The following is an 18,870-nucleotide window of genomic DNA, read 5'->3' as shown; positions in this document are numbered from 1 at the left end:
AATATTTAAGAAAATTTTTATTACTAATAAAGACATATTGTTATCTTAAACATCCTATTTCATTAAAACTGTTGCATAGAATAAAATCAAAATGTTTTCATCGCGATCACTACTTAAATGTGTGGAGTGTTCAAACAGAATCAATCAGAATCGTCACAGTTGAATGCATCCTCTATAAATTTGTAGAACGGTGGCTTACTCATTAAAATTGATGAAGGAAAAATAAATCGATCTTTTAGGGTCTATGCAGATAGTTTGGACTGCAAGCTAACCGCAAAATTGCAGTTTGGATACGGTTTGAGCAGTTAAGTCCACTGAATTAAACAGCATCCAAGCTGCAATTTTGCAGTTGGTATGCAGTCTAAATGCAGACCGTATGCATTGATCCTAAAATGTAAACAACCACTAGTCAGAGCCGGATGCGCTCGTCTGCTTTTTCATAGACTTTAAAGCTCTTTCTCGGAGTTTCTTTTCTAAATCCTCGTTGTTAACTTTTCCTTCCTCTTCCTCTTCTTCCTCAGCCTCGTCACTGTCCGAGGAATCATCTTTGCGTTTTGACGATTTCTTGTGTTTTTTATGTTTCTTATGCTTCTTTGAATGCTTCTTATGCTTCTTTGCCTTTTTGGACTTTTTAGGTTCATCGCTGTCTGAATCTGATTCGGATTCTGAAACTTTCTTTCTAGGCTTTTTCTTTGCCACCTGGTCGCTATCAGAAGATGAGTCTTCTTTTTCTCTTTTCTTGGCTTTCTTCTCATTTTCGTCACGGGTTTTTGACTTCGACTCATCCGCGTGTTTTATTTTCGACGATTTCTCCTCTCCTTTTCGTGGTTTAGAAACTTCTGGTGATCCCACCTTTTCCTTGACAAGATCAACCTTCTTACGTCTGACTTCTTTTTCTGAAGAAGTAGAATCGTGCTTCGCTTTCTTTTTATTTGACTTCTCGTCAGTATCTGAACTATCATCATGCGAGTCTTCGGAATTATCGATCTTCTTTGTTTTGACCTGTTTACTTTCATTTTTCTCCAGTCTCGGACGATCCAAAGTAGTATCTTTAGATCGTTTTTTGGATTTCTTTTCAGTGTCAGAGTCCTCTGGCATACCTTTCTGTTTGGCTTTAGAGCTCTTACGCTTAACTTCTTCCTCCGAACTCGATTCCGAACTTGAAGATCTCGCCCTCTTCTTCCGCGACTTCTTTGCCAACTTCTTCTTAGCATTCTTTTTGCTTTTCTTTTTGCGATCTTCTTCAGAATCGCTCGACGAAGAATCTTCAGAATCACTGTCGCTAGACGAAGTCTCTTTTTTAGCTTTCTTCGATCTCTTTGTAGTAGGTTTTTCTTTGCGTTTAGGTTTAGATTTGCTTTTCGATTTAGCCACTTCTTCGCTGCTCTCGCTTTCGGATTCAGAGCGCTTTCCTTTGCGTTTTGCTTTCTTCACTTCAGGAACCTTAGTCTCTTCTTCGTTATGTTCTTTGCCAGAAGCGTCGTCTCCCGATCTGTCAGATTTCTTATTGTTTTCTATTTCATGTTTTCTTAGGAAAGGAGACGGAGTGCGAGACAAACTCTTGGAATATTCGCGTAACACTGGAACCGCAATGAAATCATCTCTCTCTTCGTCATCTGATGATTGAACTTTGGTTGTCTGAATTTCATTCGGAGGTGCAGGTTTTTCTTGAACAACGGACGACTCCCTGCTAGAACTAGACGCCACACGTTCCTTGGATCGTTCCCGAGGGATGGATATTCGTTCAGGTGACTTCTTCCGCAGTTTTTCGATATTTTCTGTGATAAAATACGGTAAATGGTTATAACTGCATGTATACATCTAAACAGATAAGATTAAACCTTGATTTCAAAATAACCTCATAATATATTTTAATAGTTATTAGCACATATCAAAACACCAGCCCATTTTTTATTAACCTTTTGGCCTGTTTCCCGATACTAATCTTTGAAACGGATTAACCGATCTTGATAGGATACTTGAGGCAGGTAAAAAGTAGTGAATTAGGCTGTTTTTATTTTGGGAAAACAGTTTTCTTATCGGATTTAATACAAACCTTTACGCGGTATGGAGACGGACTTCTCCAAACGCTCCTTAATTAGATCGCTCGACCTCCTGTCCCGTGATTTCCTGTCCCTCGATCTTCTTACTTCCTTCCCGGACCGATCCCTCGACCTCTTGTCCCTGCTGAAATATTTATTTATTAGGCAAGGCTGTAAATATATTTCGACGATTCAAAACCACTTTGAAAGTTTATTTCAGTAAAAATATATACTATCCTATTCTAAAGTTGTGTTTTGGCGCGAGTGCTTGTATTGAATACCGAGCAAGCGAGGGATTCTAGGTAGGAATCAAAAAAAGACTCCTGAGCGTAGCGAGTAATTCAAAGGCACGAGGCGAGGCATAAATAATTTTTGAGCCGTGTGAAAAGTTTTCTTAGACGAAATGTCCTTAGAGGGTTAACATCGTAGAACACGTACCTGGTTCTCTCCCTGGAGCGTCTGTCCCGGGAACGGCGTTCCCTGGAGGGGCGGCCGGAGCGGTGCCGCGAGCGCGAGCGCCTGCGCGACCGCGAACGGCGACCGCGGTCACGAGACCTATCACACAGATTAAAGTGAACCCTCTCAGATCTTATATGTTTTGCACACTTAAGGCTCCGCACAAACGGGCCACCGACCACAGCCACCGGTGGCTGGCGACAAGCCAATAGAAAAGAAATATTAAGACAGTATATTCACTGAGAAACAATATGGTTTCTGAAACAAAATCTACGTGTTTCTAAAAAGCCATGTGTTCACTTTGTTTGTGTTCATCAATATGCTTCATAAACAATAGAAATTATTGCGGTATTCACTTCAGTTTCGACTTTCCCAAGTGTGGATGCATGTTTCACTTGCTTAACAATAAGAAATCCTTGAAACAAAGCTAATTTTATGGAATTGCTCGAAAAAAACTGACTAATATGAATAGCAAAGTACCCAAAACTCTGTTTCCTTCAACATCTACGTGGTGTTTCAGAAACTGCGTATTAGCAATATTGTTTCTCAGTGAATACATCGCCATGGGCTCAAATAATATAATGGTAGATGGTACAAAAGCGAAGCAACGCCTTCTAAAATGTGGTAAAGTAACATGAACTTTATATCCACTACGTAAAATGTAAAACATTACGAATTACGAAATTTTCAACGGACAAATACGCTGACCTAATTCGCTCTTCTACGACGGATAATAAATTCAGAAAAACCATAAATGAAACTAAGTATACTGAGTAATCTTCATTATTACAATAATAACTACGGATGTTGTCAACAATACACATAAGATCACATTAGTGAAATATCGCGCGAGGCCAATAGTATTAAAGAAAAATGAACATGCACACACAAGGTAACGTCGTCTCGGAAAAGGAGATCATTATTTTTGGGCCTTTTCTGAAAGTGCCGGCCAACGAAAAAAAATGGTACGGATCGTTAGAACTAGCCATTTGGAGGTAATAGTTAATATGGCAGGAAAGTTGTAGGATTGCTCTGAACCAAGTTATACAAGGTCGAAGATTCGTCATTTTCATACATTTTATTGATTTCTAAAAGTGCTGGGAAACATAAAATAATGTTAGATATTGCTAGAACTAATGATTTGAAGCAATTGTCATTATGACCCGAAGGCTGTGGGGCCATTGTATGTCGTGTTATACAAGTTATACAAAAAATTAATATACTTTGTATAATTAATTGCAACCGATTTTGTGATTTTGTTACTGTTCTGATTGTTTTATACGAATTTGAATACACGTACAATTATTTTGACTCCCACGAAGTGCTGGATCAGCTGCAATGTGGACAAAATTCGTTTATACATACCTGGATTGTACGCGGCCTTGTAATACTAGGTGATCTCATCCAGCCATCTCCCAAACTTCTGCCACTGGGATATCTCCGGCGAGCTCTGTGATGAATGCACCATTTGGTTATACATACTATTCACCATAGTAACTTCGGGCTTGCTTCAGTCGATAGCTGCCCAAAGCAACCTGCGTCGATTCTTCTGTGAATCTAGGAAAGTCATTGAACGGAGGATGTCGGCTTCCATAGCCTGGAAATGAGCTCTTCTTCTATTATAATTATTGTGTGCGATAACAAGTTCTGCTAAACTGTTTTACGCATTGACCAGTTCATGGATTTTGTCAAGGAAATCACGTCTGTAGTACACGTTATTGTGTATCAGAACATGATAGCTGTTTAGCGATGTTACCGTGATCCTGAAATAATCGATCACGTTACTTAATGCCCGGTCACTCTGATCAATCCTGAGCAAATGAAAATCTCTTTTAAAGCAAGTGTTCATCACTTCCACAATCCTGTGGCAAATGGTAACAAGCTTAGATTTATTGGTTTGGTCAGTAATTAGCTGGGTTTCATTTAAATGTTTTGTCTCTAGCATTTGTGTCACATCACCGCATGCCTCAAGAAAGGCTATCTATAAAGGGCATGTACAGACAGATACAGGCATGTACATATATCTTCAGAAAAGCACTAATTACTTTTTTCAGTGAAAATCATACCCTAACCACAAGTTCCGAAACCACTAAAAGCCTTTATATTTGTTGCGATGGAACAATAATCTACACGCTGCAGCAACTTACAATGCTACTACTTTTAAATGACTTACTTACTTATGATTTACTTTTAAATGCTTATTACTTTTTAATGATACCTTAAATGATATAGAAGATTTTTACTGGATTTTTATCTTAGTCCATGGTTTTAGAGATACCATAAACAATCTTGAGGTAATCTTTCTTTCTTGAGGTGTGCGGTTATGTGGCACAAATGCCAGTAACAAAACATCAGTAAAAACCCAGCTAACTACTGACCAAGCCAATAAATCTAGACTTTTTACCATTTGCTGCTGGATAATGTAAATGATTAACGACCACTTTGGAAAACATATTTGTTTACTCAGGGTTATTCAGGATATGTAACCGGACATTAAGTAACATGATCGATTATTTCAGGATTTTGTCAGCATTGCTGAACGGCTATCATGTTCTGATAGACAAAAACGTGCATGCACGTGATTTTCTTGACGTAATCCATGAACGGCCAGTGAGCAAAACAGTTCAGCAGAACTTGTTATCACAAACAATATGTAATTATAATAGAAGGAGAGCTCATTTCCAGGCTATGGAAGCCAACATCCTCCGTTCAATGACTTTCCTAGATTCACAGAAGAACTGACGCAGGTTGCTTTGGGCAGCTATCGACTGAAGCAAGCCCGTAGTTACTATGGTGAACAGTACGTATAACCAAATGGTGAATTCGTCACAGAGCTCGCCGGAGATATCCCAATTCCCAGTGGCAGAAGTTTGGGAGATGGCTGGATGAAATCACCTAGTATTACAAGGCCGCATACAATCCAGGTATGTATAAACGAATTTTGTCCACATTGCAGCTGATCCAGCACTTCGTGGGAGTCAAAATAATTGTACGTGTATTCAAAATCGTATAAAACAATCAGAACAGTAACAAAATCACAAAATCGGTTGCAATTAATTATACAAAGTATATTAATTTTTTGTATAACTTGTATAGCACGACATACAATGGCCCCACAGCCTTCGGGTCATAATGACAATTGCTTCAAATCATTAGTTCTAGCAATATCTAACATTATTTTATGTTTCCCAGCACTTTTAGAAATCAATAAAATGTATGAAAATGACGAATCTTCGACCTTGTATAACTTGGTTCAGAGCAATCCTACAACTTTCCTGCCATATTAACTATTACTCCAAATGGCTAGTTCTAACGATCCGTTCCATTTTTTTTCGTTGGCCGGCACTTTCAGAAAAGGCCCAAAAATGTATGGAGCTAGAATGATCTCCTTTCTCATCTTGTGTATTTATTCATTTTACAATAAACTCTGACTGTCGTATCGTGGCAAGTGTGTGTGTACGCGACAGGAACAAAAAACATAAGATATGTCTCCAGATTGACCCTACTCTTAGGCAATCCCACACACAGCCAACGGTATCTCATTAGGTCCTATGTTCCGTGCTCACTACTTTTGTGTATAAGAGCTAACGCTTACACAGAAAAACGAATTGATGTATTTAGTTAATGTAAGTTAAAAAACAAACCCAAATACATTTATTTTTTTACAATACCGAATAATACAATGGCGAAAGTCGACAATAATGATTGTTTTTGGATCAAAAAGTTCAATGCAAACCCAATGTCATGTTTATTTGTAAAAAAAATTGTAGCAATAACAAGAAAAAGGAAAAGTGGAGGGAGCATTATAAAGGGATAAGGGATCCAAAGGGATAAGGGATCTCTACCAGCGACCATTGGCAGTGGGAAAGGTTGTAAAGGAATAACAATAACAGGTTCAACAAAGATAGGAGGGATTTATGAAAATGCTTAAACAAATAATGTTTGTTTCAGCCTTAGGCCAGGGACAAATCTAGCTTAAATTCGGCTTTACTCGACAAATACAAGAACTTCCGATTGTGCGATTTCTCTACATAAGTGACAATGTAAAAAAATCTATTTTTTTATTTATTTCGTGTAGAACAACTAGTGTCTCGTTACGTATGTGACTGCGACCGGTTCGGAAAGCAGATTCTACTGAGAAGAGCCGACAAGAAACTCAGCAGTTATTCTTTTCAAATAATAACAAGTCACGATATTATCTATGCAACAATTCACTATACCATATTGTGAGAAGCTGAAAGCTCAGCCGGTTGCTTCCACGCAACTTTGTCATCATGTCAAAATCGATTTTGTGTTTATAAAAATTAATATTTTGTCAAACAAAACATTTTTTTAAATTATTATTCCGATATAAGTTAGCCCTTGACTGCAATCTCATCTGGTGGTAAGTGATGATACAGTTAAAGAGGGAAGCGGGCTAACCTGGAAGAGGTATGGCAGTTTTTATTAAACCCATATTCCTTTGGTGTCCACACCGCATCGTACCGGAACGCTAAATCGCTTGGCGGCACGGTTTTGTCGGTAGAATGTTAACTAGCCACGGCCGAAGCCTCCCACCAGACCAGACCAGCGTTTCCTGTATAAGATTGATTAAGCAATAAGGCCACCCTTTCTAAAGTTTCTCTTTATCTCTTATTGTTTTCCTGTAATGTGTGCAATAAAGATTTCTAAATAATTTTCTATACGACACGTTCGAGCGGATTTGTCCCTGGCCTTAAATGATTATTCGGGATGAGTGTTAGAAAATAGCAAAAACGAGCATAAATAAAGAAAAATTACCTGTCTCTTGAACGTCGTCGAGAGCGTGAATGCGAACGTCTACGTCTTTCAAGCGATCGGCGACGTTCTCGCGACCTGGTATTATAACTCACCAACATTAGCAAAATAAAATATGTATTTCATAGGCCGCAATTACCCATGTAAGTATTACTCACGAATGTAGCTTACGTAATTTACAACAAAAATAGAGTAAATATACGGTCGGCCTCAGAATTCGAGGACCAATTCCGCGAACCTATTGCATCAAAAACCTGTCGCACTTATGACCTTTTTCTACAAAACGCACCGTGCCACGCGAATAAAATCATTAAGGTGCTAAACGACTTACGGCCTTTGACAGTAAATGTACAGTAAATGTAAATTTGACAGTATGACGGATTAGTAAATTTGTCGTAAGTTAATCATGTAAGCTACTTACGTATGTAAAACTTACAGGTGTATCCGCTGCCTTAAACTATGATACAATAATATAGCAAGAAGGAATACTTTTTAATGTAATAAATAATATCAAATTAAATTCAGTTGGCGTCAGGTAAAAAGTACTCTGAAGTCCACCGCCATAGTTTGACAGCTGTGACGAAACCCTAATCGAATGGTATTGAAAAAAGATTGTGGCCTTCGCCACAAGCCTCCACCACTAATTTTGAATTACCATTAAAAAATAGTCAAATATCTTTTCTGAGGAGGATTTCAAATCTGAGGAATCTAAGGTATTGAATTAAATGCAGTTTAAAAAAATTTAATCAAGTGTCCTAAAATAGTTATAAAAGTTCCACCCAAGCCCGGGGTTGATCAGCTAGTCTATTCATTATTTTCAAAACAGACTTTAATAACTTTGGTAAATTAAAGTAAATTATTACACAATCCGATCGTCAGTAAACCTTTCCTGTATTTAGCCTTAACATTTTTATCTAGCTAACAGTTACATAAAATGTAGGAGAATATTACCTCTCTCGTCTCTCTCGCTCTCGGCGGCGTCGCTCGCGCTCGCGCTCGCGTTCTCTCTCCCTCTCGCGCTCCCGCTCGCGCCGCTCCACCGAACGCCGCGGCCGGCTGCTGCGACGTCGCGACTTACTCCTGATATACAAACCATGTTATATTATAAACAAGTTCAAAACATTTACAAACAAAAAAATTATCAAAATCGGTTCATATTTGGCGGAGTAATCGCGTAACATACAAAAAAAAACCACTCCGAAAAGACATTTAACGATGAAATAAAGTTTAATTCAACTCGAAAAGTCAAAGTTGAAACGGTTTCTCGTGCTGTATGAGGTCTCGCGTTATCATGGAGCAATAATGGTGAAGATCGATTCATAAGTCGGGGCTGTTTCATTACTAGTTTCGCTATCATTGTTCGGAGTTCGGCGCAGTAGACATCTGCCGTTATTGCTTGACCAGATCGGAGAAAGCTATAGTGAATAACACCACGCTGAGACCACCAAACAGTTACCATTACCTTTTTATTGGTAAGCTTTGCTTTAGGACCGCAACAGTGTCCCGGGGTGCGTTTGACCTGGGGTCAGCCATTGCATTTTCCGCTTACGATTATCGTAAAGAATCCATTTTTCATCACATGTCACAATTCGATCCAATATTCCTTTATTTCTGTATCGATTGAACAAGGCAACGCAAGTTTCAACACGTGTTTCTTTCTGCAGATCAGTCAAATCATGAGGCACCCATTTTTCATATTTTTTTATTTTATTGATTTGATGCAAATGAGTCAATATTGTTGGTAAGATAACGTTAAACTATGCCGCTAATTCCTGGGTAGTTTGGCTCGGATCGGCTTTCACCATCTCTTTAAAATCATTGTTATTCACCTGTGTAGGCGGTCTTCCCAGTGGTTCGTTCTTCAAATCGAAGTTTCCATCGCGAAAGCGTTTAAACCAAAATCGCACAGTGCGTTCATTAGCAGTCCCCTCTCCAAACGCAACATTAATATTGCGAGCTGTTTCTGCTGCGTTAGTTCCGCGTCGGAACTCGTATTCAAAAATTACACGAATTTTCGAAGTATCCATCTTTATTGTCTAAGCTAAATAAAAAAAAACAACTGAAAGTTGATAATCGAATGTTGCACATTTTTTAAAAGAAGAACTACATAGGTACAAAGGAAAAAAGTTTCACACAAAAATCTCAAACCATGAAGGTTCTATGTCAATTCGAAGTACCTATTACAATAAAACGGCAATTTCATACTTTACCCCCTACATAGGCTGCACTAAAAGTTTCGGGAATGGAATATTTCCACTGTCCCTGTCATATTAAAATCTTTTTAATTGAAAACTCCTTGGTTTTAAAAATCGAATACCATTTATTTATTTAAAAAAAGATTCTCGGTCTTTTCACAATGTCTTGTCAAACTTGTTTAGTCGTTGAGAAAATGGAATTGACTTGAGAAAATTCAAGAGCGATGATTTATTATGACTTTCGAAGTGGTTTAACACAAAAATAGTGTGTTGACCGGATGATTTCTGCATTTGGTGATGAAGCCCCATCCAAAACCACAATTTATCGCTGGTTTGCTGAATGTCAACGTGGACGTGTCAAGCTCAGTGATGATCCCCGTCAAGGTCGTTCAAAAACTGCAGTCACCCAAGAAAACGTTGATGCTGTGCGTAAGCTGATTGAGGAAGATCGACATGTGACATACCGCGAGATTCAGGCAACTTTAGACATTGGCATGAGTCAAATACAAATAATCTTGCATGAACAGTTAGGTGTAAAAAAGTTGTTTTCCCGATGGATACCGCATTTGCTCTGTGAAGAGCAAAAAGCGGCTCGCGTTACTTGGTGCGTCAGAACTCTCGAAAGATTCCACGCAGGATCCTCAAATGCTGTGTACAACATCGTATTAGGTGACGAATCCTGGATATACGCGTACGAACCCGAAACAAAAACCAGTCACGAGTTTGGGTGTTCGAAAATGAGTTAAAGCCAACAAAAATTGTTCGTTCACGAAGTGTTGCAAAAAAAATGGTGGCCACGTTTGTCTCCAAAACCGGCCATGTTGCGACTATTCCTCTTGAGGGACAAAGAACGGTTAATACAGAATGGTATGCTAGCATTTGTTTGCCACAGGTCGTTTCTGAACTCCGTAAAGAGAACTGCAACCGCCGCATCATCCTCCATCACGACAATGCGAGTTCTCACACCGCGCACAGAACAAAAGAGTTTTTAGAGCAAGAAAACATAGAATTATTAGACCATCTGCCATACAGCCCCGACCTAAGCCCTAATGATTTCTGTACTTTCCCTAAAATAAAGAATACGTTGCGTGGTCAGAGATTTTCATCACCTGAAGAAGCTGTGGACGCCTACAAAACGGCCATTTTGGAGACCCCAACTTCCGAATGGAATGGTTGCTTCAATGATTGGTTCCATGGTATGGAAAATGTGTCAAATTTCGCGGAGAATACTTCGAAAAGCAATAAATACATTTTTAAATAGTAATGTTGTGTCACTTCCTTGATTCCCGAAATTTTCAGTGCCGCCCTCGTATTAATAACGCTAAGTTTTTGCTAGCGTTCTGATCACAGCCTGTATATCTCGGGTCACGTGCTCACGGGCTCAAGTGAGCCCGGCCTGGGTATACTGACCTCTCTCTGCGGGAACTGCGGCGCGGGCTGCCGCTGGCGGAGGAGTCGCGGTTGGAGCGGTACTGCCGCTTCTTGTGCGAAGACCGCTTCTTTGCGCTCCCACCTAACACAACAAATACAAGTTTACATCCAAACGCACTTGCGCTGCGCTGCACGACGTGACACGGCCGGCGTTGAGTTTATGAGTTTGTATGAAACTCGACTACAACGCGGCGGGGCAAATACAGTTTATACTACAAGTATGGACCAAAGCGCTGCCGCATCGTCGCGCAGCGCACCGCAAATGAGTTTTGACCTCAAGAGTGCTCTTTGTTACCGCGCGATGGTGCGTAAGTGCAGTGCAAGCTGTTGCAATCAACTTACTACACAACACAACAACTACACTAAAACACTTACATATTTTTAAACAAACTAAACACATTTGAAATTATTAATAAGTAAAGTTTGCTTCAAAGCCTTTAGTTTTGCAATTTTGTAGTTTTTACATGGTTTTAGCACTAACTTTTCAGTCTTATATGTTTAAAAAAAATATCACTTAACGGTGAAGGAGCACATCGTGAGGAAACCTGCATACTTGATAATATTCTCAAAGGTGTATCAGTCTGCCAATCCGCACTCGGCCAGTTTGCTGGACTATAGCATACATAACCCTTCTCATTCTGAAAGGAGACCAGGCGATGGGTGGTGATGATGGCGCTGATGAATAATGTGAAATAGACTTACGGGATGATGCAGATGAGGAACGACGTTCGCTCGACGAGTTGCGAGTTTTCTCCACCGGTTTCTCTTCTGCTTTTTCAACAGCTGACCTGTTTAAAGTATTTAAATAATTACCTTCAATCTTTTGTATTACAAAATACTGATTATGAAATGAAGTAATAGATTGAATTTCCTCGATATTTTATCTTTCTTTTTAGCGAAATCCTTTGCGTGATCGTTCCTCATATTATGCATGTCTGACAATCTTCCGAAAACTGTTTCCTTCCCATACAATCTTTAAAATATACGCGCGCAAAGTCGCGGTTGTCATCGTAAACATTAAATAAATAATAACTATAAAATGGGCTGAATTGAGAATCTCTTTTTTGAAAGTCAGTTGATAAAGCTGTCTGAGGGATCCATATGGGTTGAAACTAGTCGGGTACATTCCGATAATTCGCGTGCTGTTTAGCCCTAGATAGTTTATAATTTGATTTGAAATTATAAAACTGGGCGAAAACAATTGTTTAAATTCGAAGCAAATTGTAAGGTAGTTTTTTCAAAATATAAAATAATTTTCACAAAGCATGGCAGCATTTTCAATCAAATCAAACATGCATCCATAGCCAAATCAGCCCCTTATTATTGCTATATTTTTCAGTGTTCAAGGATATGTTTAAAATTAATTTAGAGATTTGTGCCTAATAGGTTATACTTATGTTACAATATTTAGAGAATCAAAGATAATTACTTGTTAGGTGACGCTGATCTAGATTTGACCTTTGCTTCTTTATCGTCAACTTTCTCCTTCAATGAGTCATCTTGCTTTGACTCATCTTTGATTGATTCAGCCGTTGAATTGTGATTCACTTCTTCCTTGATTTCAACGTTATCTGTCTTCTTCTCAGGGGACTTTCCATTTTCTGCATACAAGATATTGTAATTACTATTTGCTAAACATGTTAAGCTGAAACTGGATATATTTGGAAGCATGTGCTGATGAGATAATGGTCTTAAAAAGGAGTTTCGTGCTCGTTTACGATTTGAATCATGCCATTTCGGCGACGATAAATTGAAGGGGGAGTGAGTGTCGCTTCTTTACGTAGTAATAGTATTCTGTACCTTTAGGTTCTGGTAGCTTGATTTCGTCCACGTGCGGTGGCTTCGGCTGGCTGCTTCGGTCGCGGCTGCGCCTCCTCGAGCGCCGCGGGCTGCCTCCACTGCGATGCCTGTTATAAAAACAATACAAGATAATAGACTAGTGGATACCTAAGCATGGCTTTGTTTAACATTATTTAGGATAATAATGTCGAATTTACGGCTATCTTCATGATTTTTTGTGACTTTTAGCATTATCTGCTTAGTTCTGAAGGCAGTAGACATTGGAAATAAAGAGATATAATATCAGTACATAGACACAAGTGATAATATAATTACTCACTTCCTGTCAGTAGAACGATCGCGCGAGCGAGAACGCGAGCGCCGTCGGTCGCGTGAACGTCGCCGCGAGCGCGAGCGGGACCGCCGACGATCCTTGTCTTTGTCCTTGTCCTTCTGTTGCTCTTCCTTTAGGAACGAATTCACAATTTACTACTAAGGCTCTCCCAAACAGACGCGAAATCACGGCCGGAATTTTGACTTGGTTAGCGATTTGTCTGTTCAAGTAACATGTAACGACGCGTGCGAGGTCACCGCAATATCTAATAAAACTTGTGTTCAAGTCATCGATGTATACTATATTTAGGCTTTAGTAGGAAAATAATTATTATAAACGCAAAAGTTTGTATGTACTGATGGATGTATGGATGTTTGTTACTCTTTCACAAAACAAAATCTTTCTTTCGAAAATCAATGTGTTCCCATAGGATTTTTAAAAACCTATATCCACGCGAACGATGTCACGGGCATCGGCTAGTTTCATAATAAATGTCTACCACCACTACATAGTCGAAATTGCACGGGCTCGTACGACGCGATTCGCTTCCTCGTTTCTAATTCACCCTACTAGAATGGAATGCCCTTCTGGCTTAAGTTTTCCATACTAGCTTTAATAGAGGTTCCTTCAAAAGAAGAGTGAATAAGCGCTTTCTAGGCAGGCGCGCACCACCTTAGGCTTCATCATCACCTAGCTACTGTATGGTGTGATTACAGTCAAGAGCATGCCTATACAGGTTGTTTGGTAATCAGTATATAATGACGACACGTACCCATGCTACTTTGATCTGATAAATACAATGCTGAAGTAAAATGGCGAAATAAAATTATAAAAATATCCATACAATTTTTTTTTTTTTTATGACTGTTTTCATAGCCCTAATGTGCCTTAACTCACTGAGATCGTTGACCATCTTTAGATAGGCCGAGGCCAACGATCTCAGTTAGGGCACGTTAGGGTTATGAAAACTTTGACATATATTTTTTTTAATTTTGTATGGAAATTTTCATAATTTTATTTCGTCATTATACTTCAGCATTGTGTTTATCAGATCAAAGTAGCATGGGTACGTGTTGTCATTATATACTAATTACCAAACACCCTGTATTATAGCTAAAAACATCCACGACAACGCATATTTGATGAATATTTAACAAATCTGTAGCTATTGCAAGATTGCAAGATTTAACTATGGTTGATGAGGGCTAAAAACAAAAACGTCTGAACGTGCGGCCATAATTGTCGATCTAATTTTATAGATCAATCAATTTTAGCCAATCAAGCCTAAATATTTTATACATCGATGGTTCGTTACTCCTACGCCCGCGACAGTGGTTACATGTATAGACATCATTTCTATGAAATATCAGTCGTTATTCCGGCCAAAATTTAGCAGCTGCTTGGGAGAGCCTTAATAAATGTTTTTTTGACGCCAATTATTTTGTATTTATAATTTGAACAATATTTTGGGATGTATGGAGACTTGATTTGTAGTTTTTGGTCTCGTTAATACTTCAGTTTTAGAATTATTAATAAAAGTAAAATATGCTATAAAATATTGTACTTTAGTAATAATAGTACTTTAATGAATGTGAAATGTGATCACTGATCACAACCAAGTAGTCTAAAGTTTCAACTTGGCAGTTAGCACAGGTCATAGACTTAGGATTAGATACAGAAGCCTGGCTGAGATCTGCTTTTGAATGATGATGCTGTTTTATGCCTCAATTTCAAATTGGACTACATACTTGTTTTGCGTCACTATATCTATACTAATATTATAAATGCGAAAGTGAGTCTGTTCGTCTGCTGACATTTCACAGCCTGTCCATTTAACCAATTTTTATGAAAGGTACAGAATGAGCTTGCATCCCAAGGATGGTTCGGAAAATCAAAGTTCCCACAGGATTCAATTTTTATGGGTACAAAGATAGCTTGCATCTTTTAGATAACATAGTCTTCTGACTGTTTATCCCAAAGAAGCAAAAAGTTTCCATGGTATTTAAAAAAAAAAATTATTACTATCATTAAGGCATTATCTAGTGAGTTTATAAGTTTGCAATACATGTTGGCATACTGTACCATTCTCTTCTTGATCTCTTCTTTCTTCTGCTGCGTGAATGATTCCGGGATGCCATTCTCGCTGGCCTGCGCGCTCAGCAGAAGCTCCCAAAGTTCGCCCATGAAGAGTCTTGCGTTCTTGCCATTAAGGAATCCAGTCAAGTTGATCTGCATCTTCTTTGGACATGGGAACTGGGAGGTGAGGAAACGGAAAAGGGGAAGAGAAAATTACTTCATTAGTGATTTGTTCATTTTTACAGCCCTGAAATAACTTTCAAGTTACATGATCCACCATATACTGATCTGTAACATGAATCATTCTAATTCAGACTTGTGTTAAGCCGATTCGTGAAACAAAACAACTCAGTGAGGCGTTCAGAGCGTCGCACAGTAAATATTTTTTTTAAATGTAACATAGTAAATAACAACACAGAAATGACTCGGGTAGGGAAGCAAACATTATAATATCAATACATGGTATTAATGTGCGGGTGGCGCGACGGTGTCGGCTGCAAGACGAAGGCAGCGCGGTTGATGGCCGCGGCGTCGCTACGCTGCGCAGACGCACGCTGCGAGCTCCGCTGCCGCCGCTTCGACGCACGCGACGCCATGTTCACACTTCTTTCTTCAATTCCTTGCACCTGTAAGGGTTTTGCGACAAAACCACATTATGCTGAACACAAAGCCTAACTGAGACTTCCCTACGCCGAGTCAAATCTTTCTCTGAGGGCCTCAGAGTGTCATATTACATTCGAGTCTTGGTTGTCCACAGCATAATTCTCTTTAATGAGTTAACATTGTTTTTAGTATTTAATTTCCCCGTAAATACCGACTGAGAATGCTAAGGCCTCCGAAACAGTGTTGCGGGACGCGCTGCGGCGGCTGGCGGCGGCGGCGGGCGGCGTCGGCGGCACACTAACCGGTGGAGACCATAAAAATAGCCATAGCCAATCAATATACATTTGACATTAACATACTTCGATTGCAGTTTCTTTTTCTGATTTAAGCTCACTTAATTCATCTCTCAGTGAAATTAGTTGAAAATTTTGCATCATGAAAGATAAAGAAACTGCAATGATTACATTAGTTTATAAATAATTATATTGTTAATAAGAAAATATGCTAGTCACCTTTTCCTCTAGTTGGTTGTTGACGTAGTCAATGACAACATCGTCTTCCATCTTGAGAATGTCTGTGATCTTCTGGGTGATCCATGGCTTCAGCACATCCAGTTTCACCTTGGACATGTCCACCTGTATAGTGTGTGTTCATGAGCATGTATGCTTTGTGAATTTTAAATAATCATACTTATTCACTTTGTGCACAAAATCTCTACATTGACAGATCTTAAAATAGTCTGTGAGACAGGTATTAAACACTAATCTTACACTTTATCTAGTCTAGAAAATGTAAAAGGCTGAGTTTGCATTATTGTTAGCAGTTCCTGTACAATGGGCCAAATACAGAGACTGGTCCTCACTGTGGTCACTTTAGAAATGATTTTAAGTTCTTCATGATCAATGTAATCATTTGCAGTTAGAACCAAACCTAAAACTGATTTAGGAAAAAAACAGCTTAAATATCATTTTTACAGCTACCATTGTACCAAGTGCAACTTCAAATTGAAAATTCATATGAAATTTTATTACCTGCTGAGTCAAGCAATCACCGAACTTCATTTGTTTCATGAGCTTTTTCTCCTTGTCACTGAAGCGGGTGTCCTGTTCAGTACTGGTGCCCTGTAGAGGAATTTGTTTGTACAATACGATTAATATTTAAATAATTTGCAGGCTATGTAGTAAACCCATAATATACCATCCAATTTACAAAACAAAATCTCAACAACAATATTTCCTATGGGTTAGTTATTTTAAACCCAAATGTTCTATTCTCGCAACCTCCAAAATATGACCAAGTAATTATAAACCAAAATTTTAAAGATATTTCGGCGATGCTTTATTCTCACAACCTCCAAAATTCTCACAACCTCCAAAACATAATCAATAATTCATTCGAATTTTTACATGTCCTATCGAATTTTGAGAATTCTAGAGCTTAGTATTAAAATAATCTTACCGTGTACATCATCATTTTTGGGAAATTCGTAAAATCAATATTTAGAATACAAGCGGCTTGGGCTGGGGCTTGGGGCCCTCAAGTTGCGCACAACGGCCAAGTCAATATTACAATAGCAAGTTATAACAAAGTTGAAACTTTAAACTAAAACTGCATTTGGCTTAAAACTTCACAAATCGTCAAATAGATCTCAGAAGCCATTTTAATAAACGAAGCTCACAAAATTCACAAATTAAAAATGTGATCGACCGCCATGTTGAATCGAATTTACGATACGAATGTCGAATTTTATTTATAGGGATGCAAACGATACATTGATGTTTGCTAAACATACATCGCCGATACATCGACAGCAAAAGTGTAAAACATCGACATCGTTCATTCATTCCGTTCATGCTCTGCCCATATTCTTATAATAAACCCTGATAAGCCTAGGTACTTTCTAGGGTCAGTCAGTCAGCTTTTCCTTTCAATAGATTATTATATAGATTTAGATATATGGAACTTAACCACGTTTTATATCGTCTGATGCTGATGGATGAGATAATTAAAACATGGAAAAAACGTCGATGTACCGTTTTTATAGGATGCTTTTTAACATTGACGTTTTCGTGGGAACATCGATGTTTTTAAGAACGATCCTTAAAGGAGTGATATCCAGGGCCGTTAAATAAATTAAAAAAAAAACAGGCATAGGCATTATCAGATCGATTCAAGTGTATCGATCTCGATTTCTTGTATCGATTCATTGTAATACGATCTTCAAGTGAATCGATTCAAAAGTAGGTAGCGAAAAAAAAAGAAACTTTAGATCCGCACAAATGGACATCAAGCTCTTTATCATCTCTTTATACAATGTAGGTACAGACCGGATCACTTTAGCTCGATTCTGCAAAACCTGGATCAATCATTATTACAATCGCAATTGTTGTTATTGGCAAAATTTATGCTATTCTTGTTGCAACAATGGATTGTAGCGAATAGTGAACGAGTGTCAACCTTTGACTAGGGAAAAAAGAATTGAAATTCTTTTTTTTTCTATAGTTTATGGCGTCAACTGCGATTGTGACATTGAAGCTGTCATTCTACCGCAATCGAGCTGCCGGTTTGTGATACAGACATTCTTTCAGTTGCTTTCAGTACAGTAGGTATTATGGGATTGGCTCAAATTATTCATTGTTGAAGTTAAAAAGCCATAAATTCAGCCAACCAAAACCGTTGAGATTGTAATAATGAATGATTGATGGATTGATGCCTCTAGAAACTAGGTGCAACCCAATCCTCGACCAAGGGTTCAATCGAGTCCTTATTATACTAGGTCTGTGATCGAGTCAAGTTCCTACTTCCTGTTCATAGTTCATACCCATCGATATAATAGACAGTAGTATACTAAGTTTATATACTAAGTCTGTGTTCATACCTATTTCATGTCAGAATCAAAGAGTATAATTGTCTACGTTTATCAGAACTCAGAATACGCATATGGTATAATTCCATATGGTTCCGTAGACATGTTAGCTTGGCAGTAATTCAAATAAACGGTAGTTTCTTCAACACTTGAGGGGGTATACCAAACTTTTTCGACTCGCGCTTTCTAGAGTTATAGTAGCTATACCTATCTAACTAATTTATTGAAATATTTTGATATTTTTCAAAATTTTAGTTAGTTCACCTATAGATACCTGTGTAGCCGTAATACTATTAGGTAGTATTAAAATAT

At 38.4% G+C, this 18,870-nt stretch overlaps 1 protein-coding gene across 9 annotated transcripts; it reads right to left on the bottom strand.

Annotated features, from left to right (window-relative positions):
* LOC123867231 (peptidyl-prolyl cis-trans isomerase G-like) lies at positions 1-17,435 on the bottom strand. 9 transcript variants are annotated; one of them, XM_045909195.1, is made up of 14 exons: positions 17,151-17,435; positions 16,724-16,813; positions 16,205-16,327; positions 15,096-15,266; positions 13,020-13,144; positions 12,701-12,807; positions 12,330-12,501; positions 11,603-11,688; positions 10,880-10,982; positions 8,226-8,354; positions 7,278-7,352; positions 2,481-2,597; positions 2,057-2,187; positions 1-1,778 (listed from the first exon to the last, which is right to left on the bottom strand). In XM_045909195.1, exons 1-14 carry the CDS (start codon positions 17,163-17,165, stop codon positions 406-408), a joined length of 2,817 nt encoding a protein of 938 aa, XP_045765151.1. In that variant the 5' UTR covers positions 17,166-17,435; the 3' UTR covers positions 1-405. The 9 variants fall into 9 exon arrangements, with proteins under 9 accessions (XP_045765151.1, XP_045765152.1, XP_045765153.1 ...); XM_045909196.1 differs by having other exon boundaries at positions 2,057-2,184; XM_045909197.1 differs by having other exon boundaries at positions 13,020-13,132.
* Between the last annotated feature and the right edge of the window lie 1,435 nt (positions 17,436-18,870).

Source organism: Maniola jurtina, chromosome 7, assembly GCF_905333055.1.
Source record: "Maniola jurtina chromosome 7, ilManJurt1.1, whole genome shotgun sequence".
NCBI lineage: Eukaryota > Metazoa > Arthropoda > Insecta > Lepidoptera > Nymphalidae > Maniola > Maniola jurtina.
Note: the sequence above shows the minus strand (reverse complement) of the source record. Positions and strands in the feature narration are given on the sequence as shown.

Coding starts and splice junctions, on each gene's coding strand:
- LOC123867231 (XM_045909195.1), bottom strand. Junction 8,355..10,879: donor CGCAGTTCCCGCAGAGAGAG/GTCAGTATACCC, acceptor TTTGTATATCAG/GAGTAAGTCGCGACGTCGCA. Junction 1,779..2,056: donor CGTCTCCATACCGCGTAAAG/GTTTGTATTAAA, acceptor ATTTTATCACAG/AAAATATCGAAAAACTGCGG.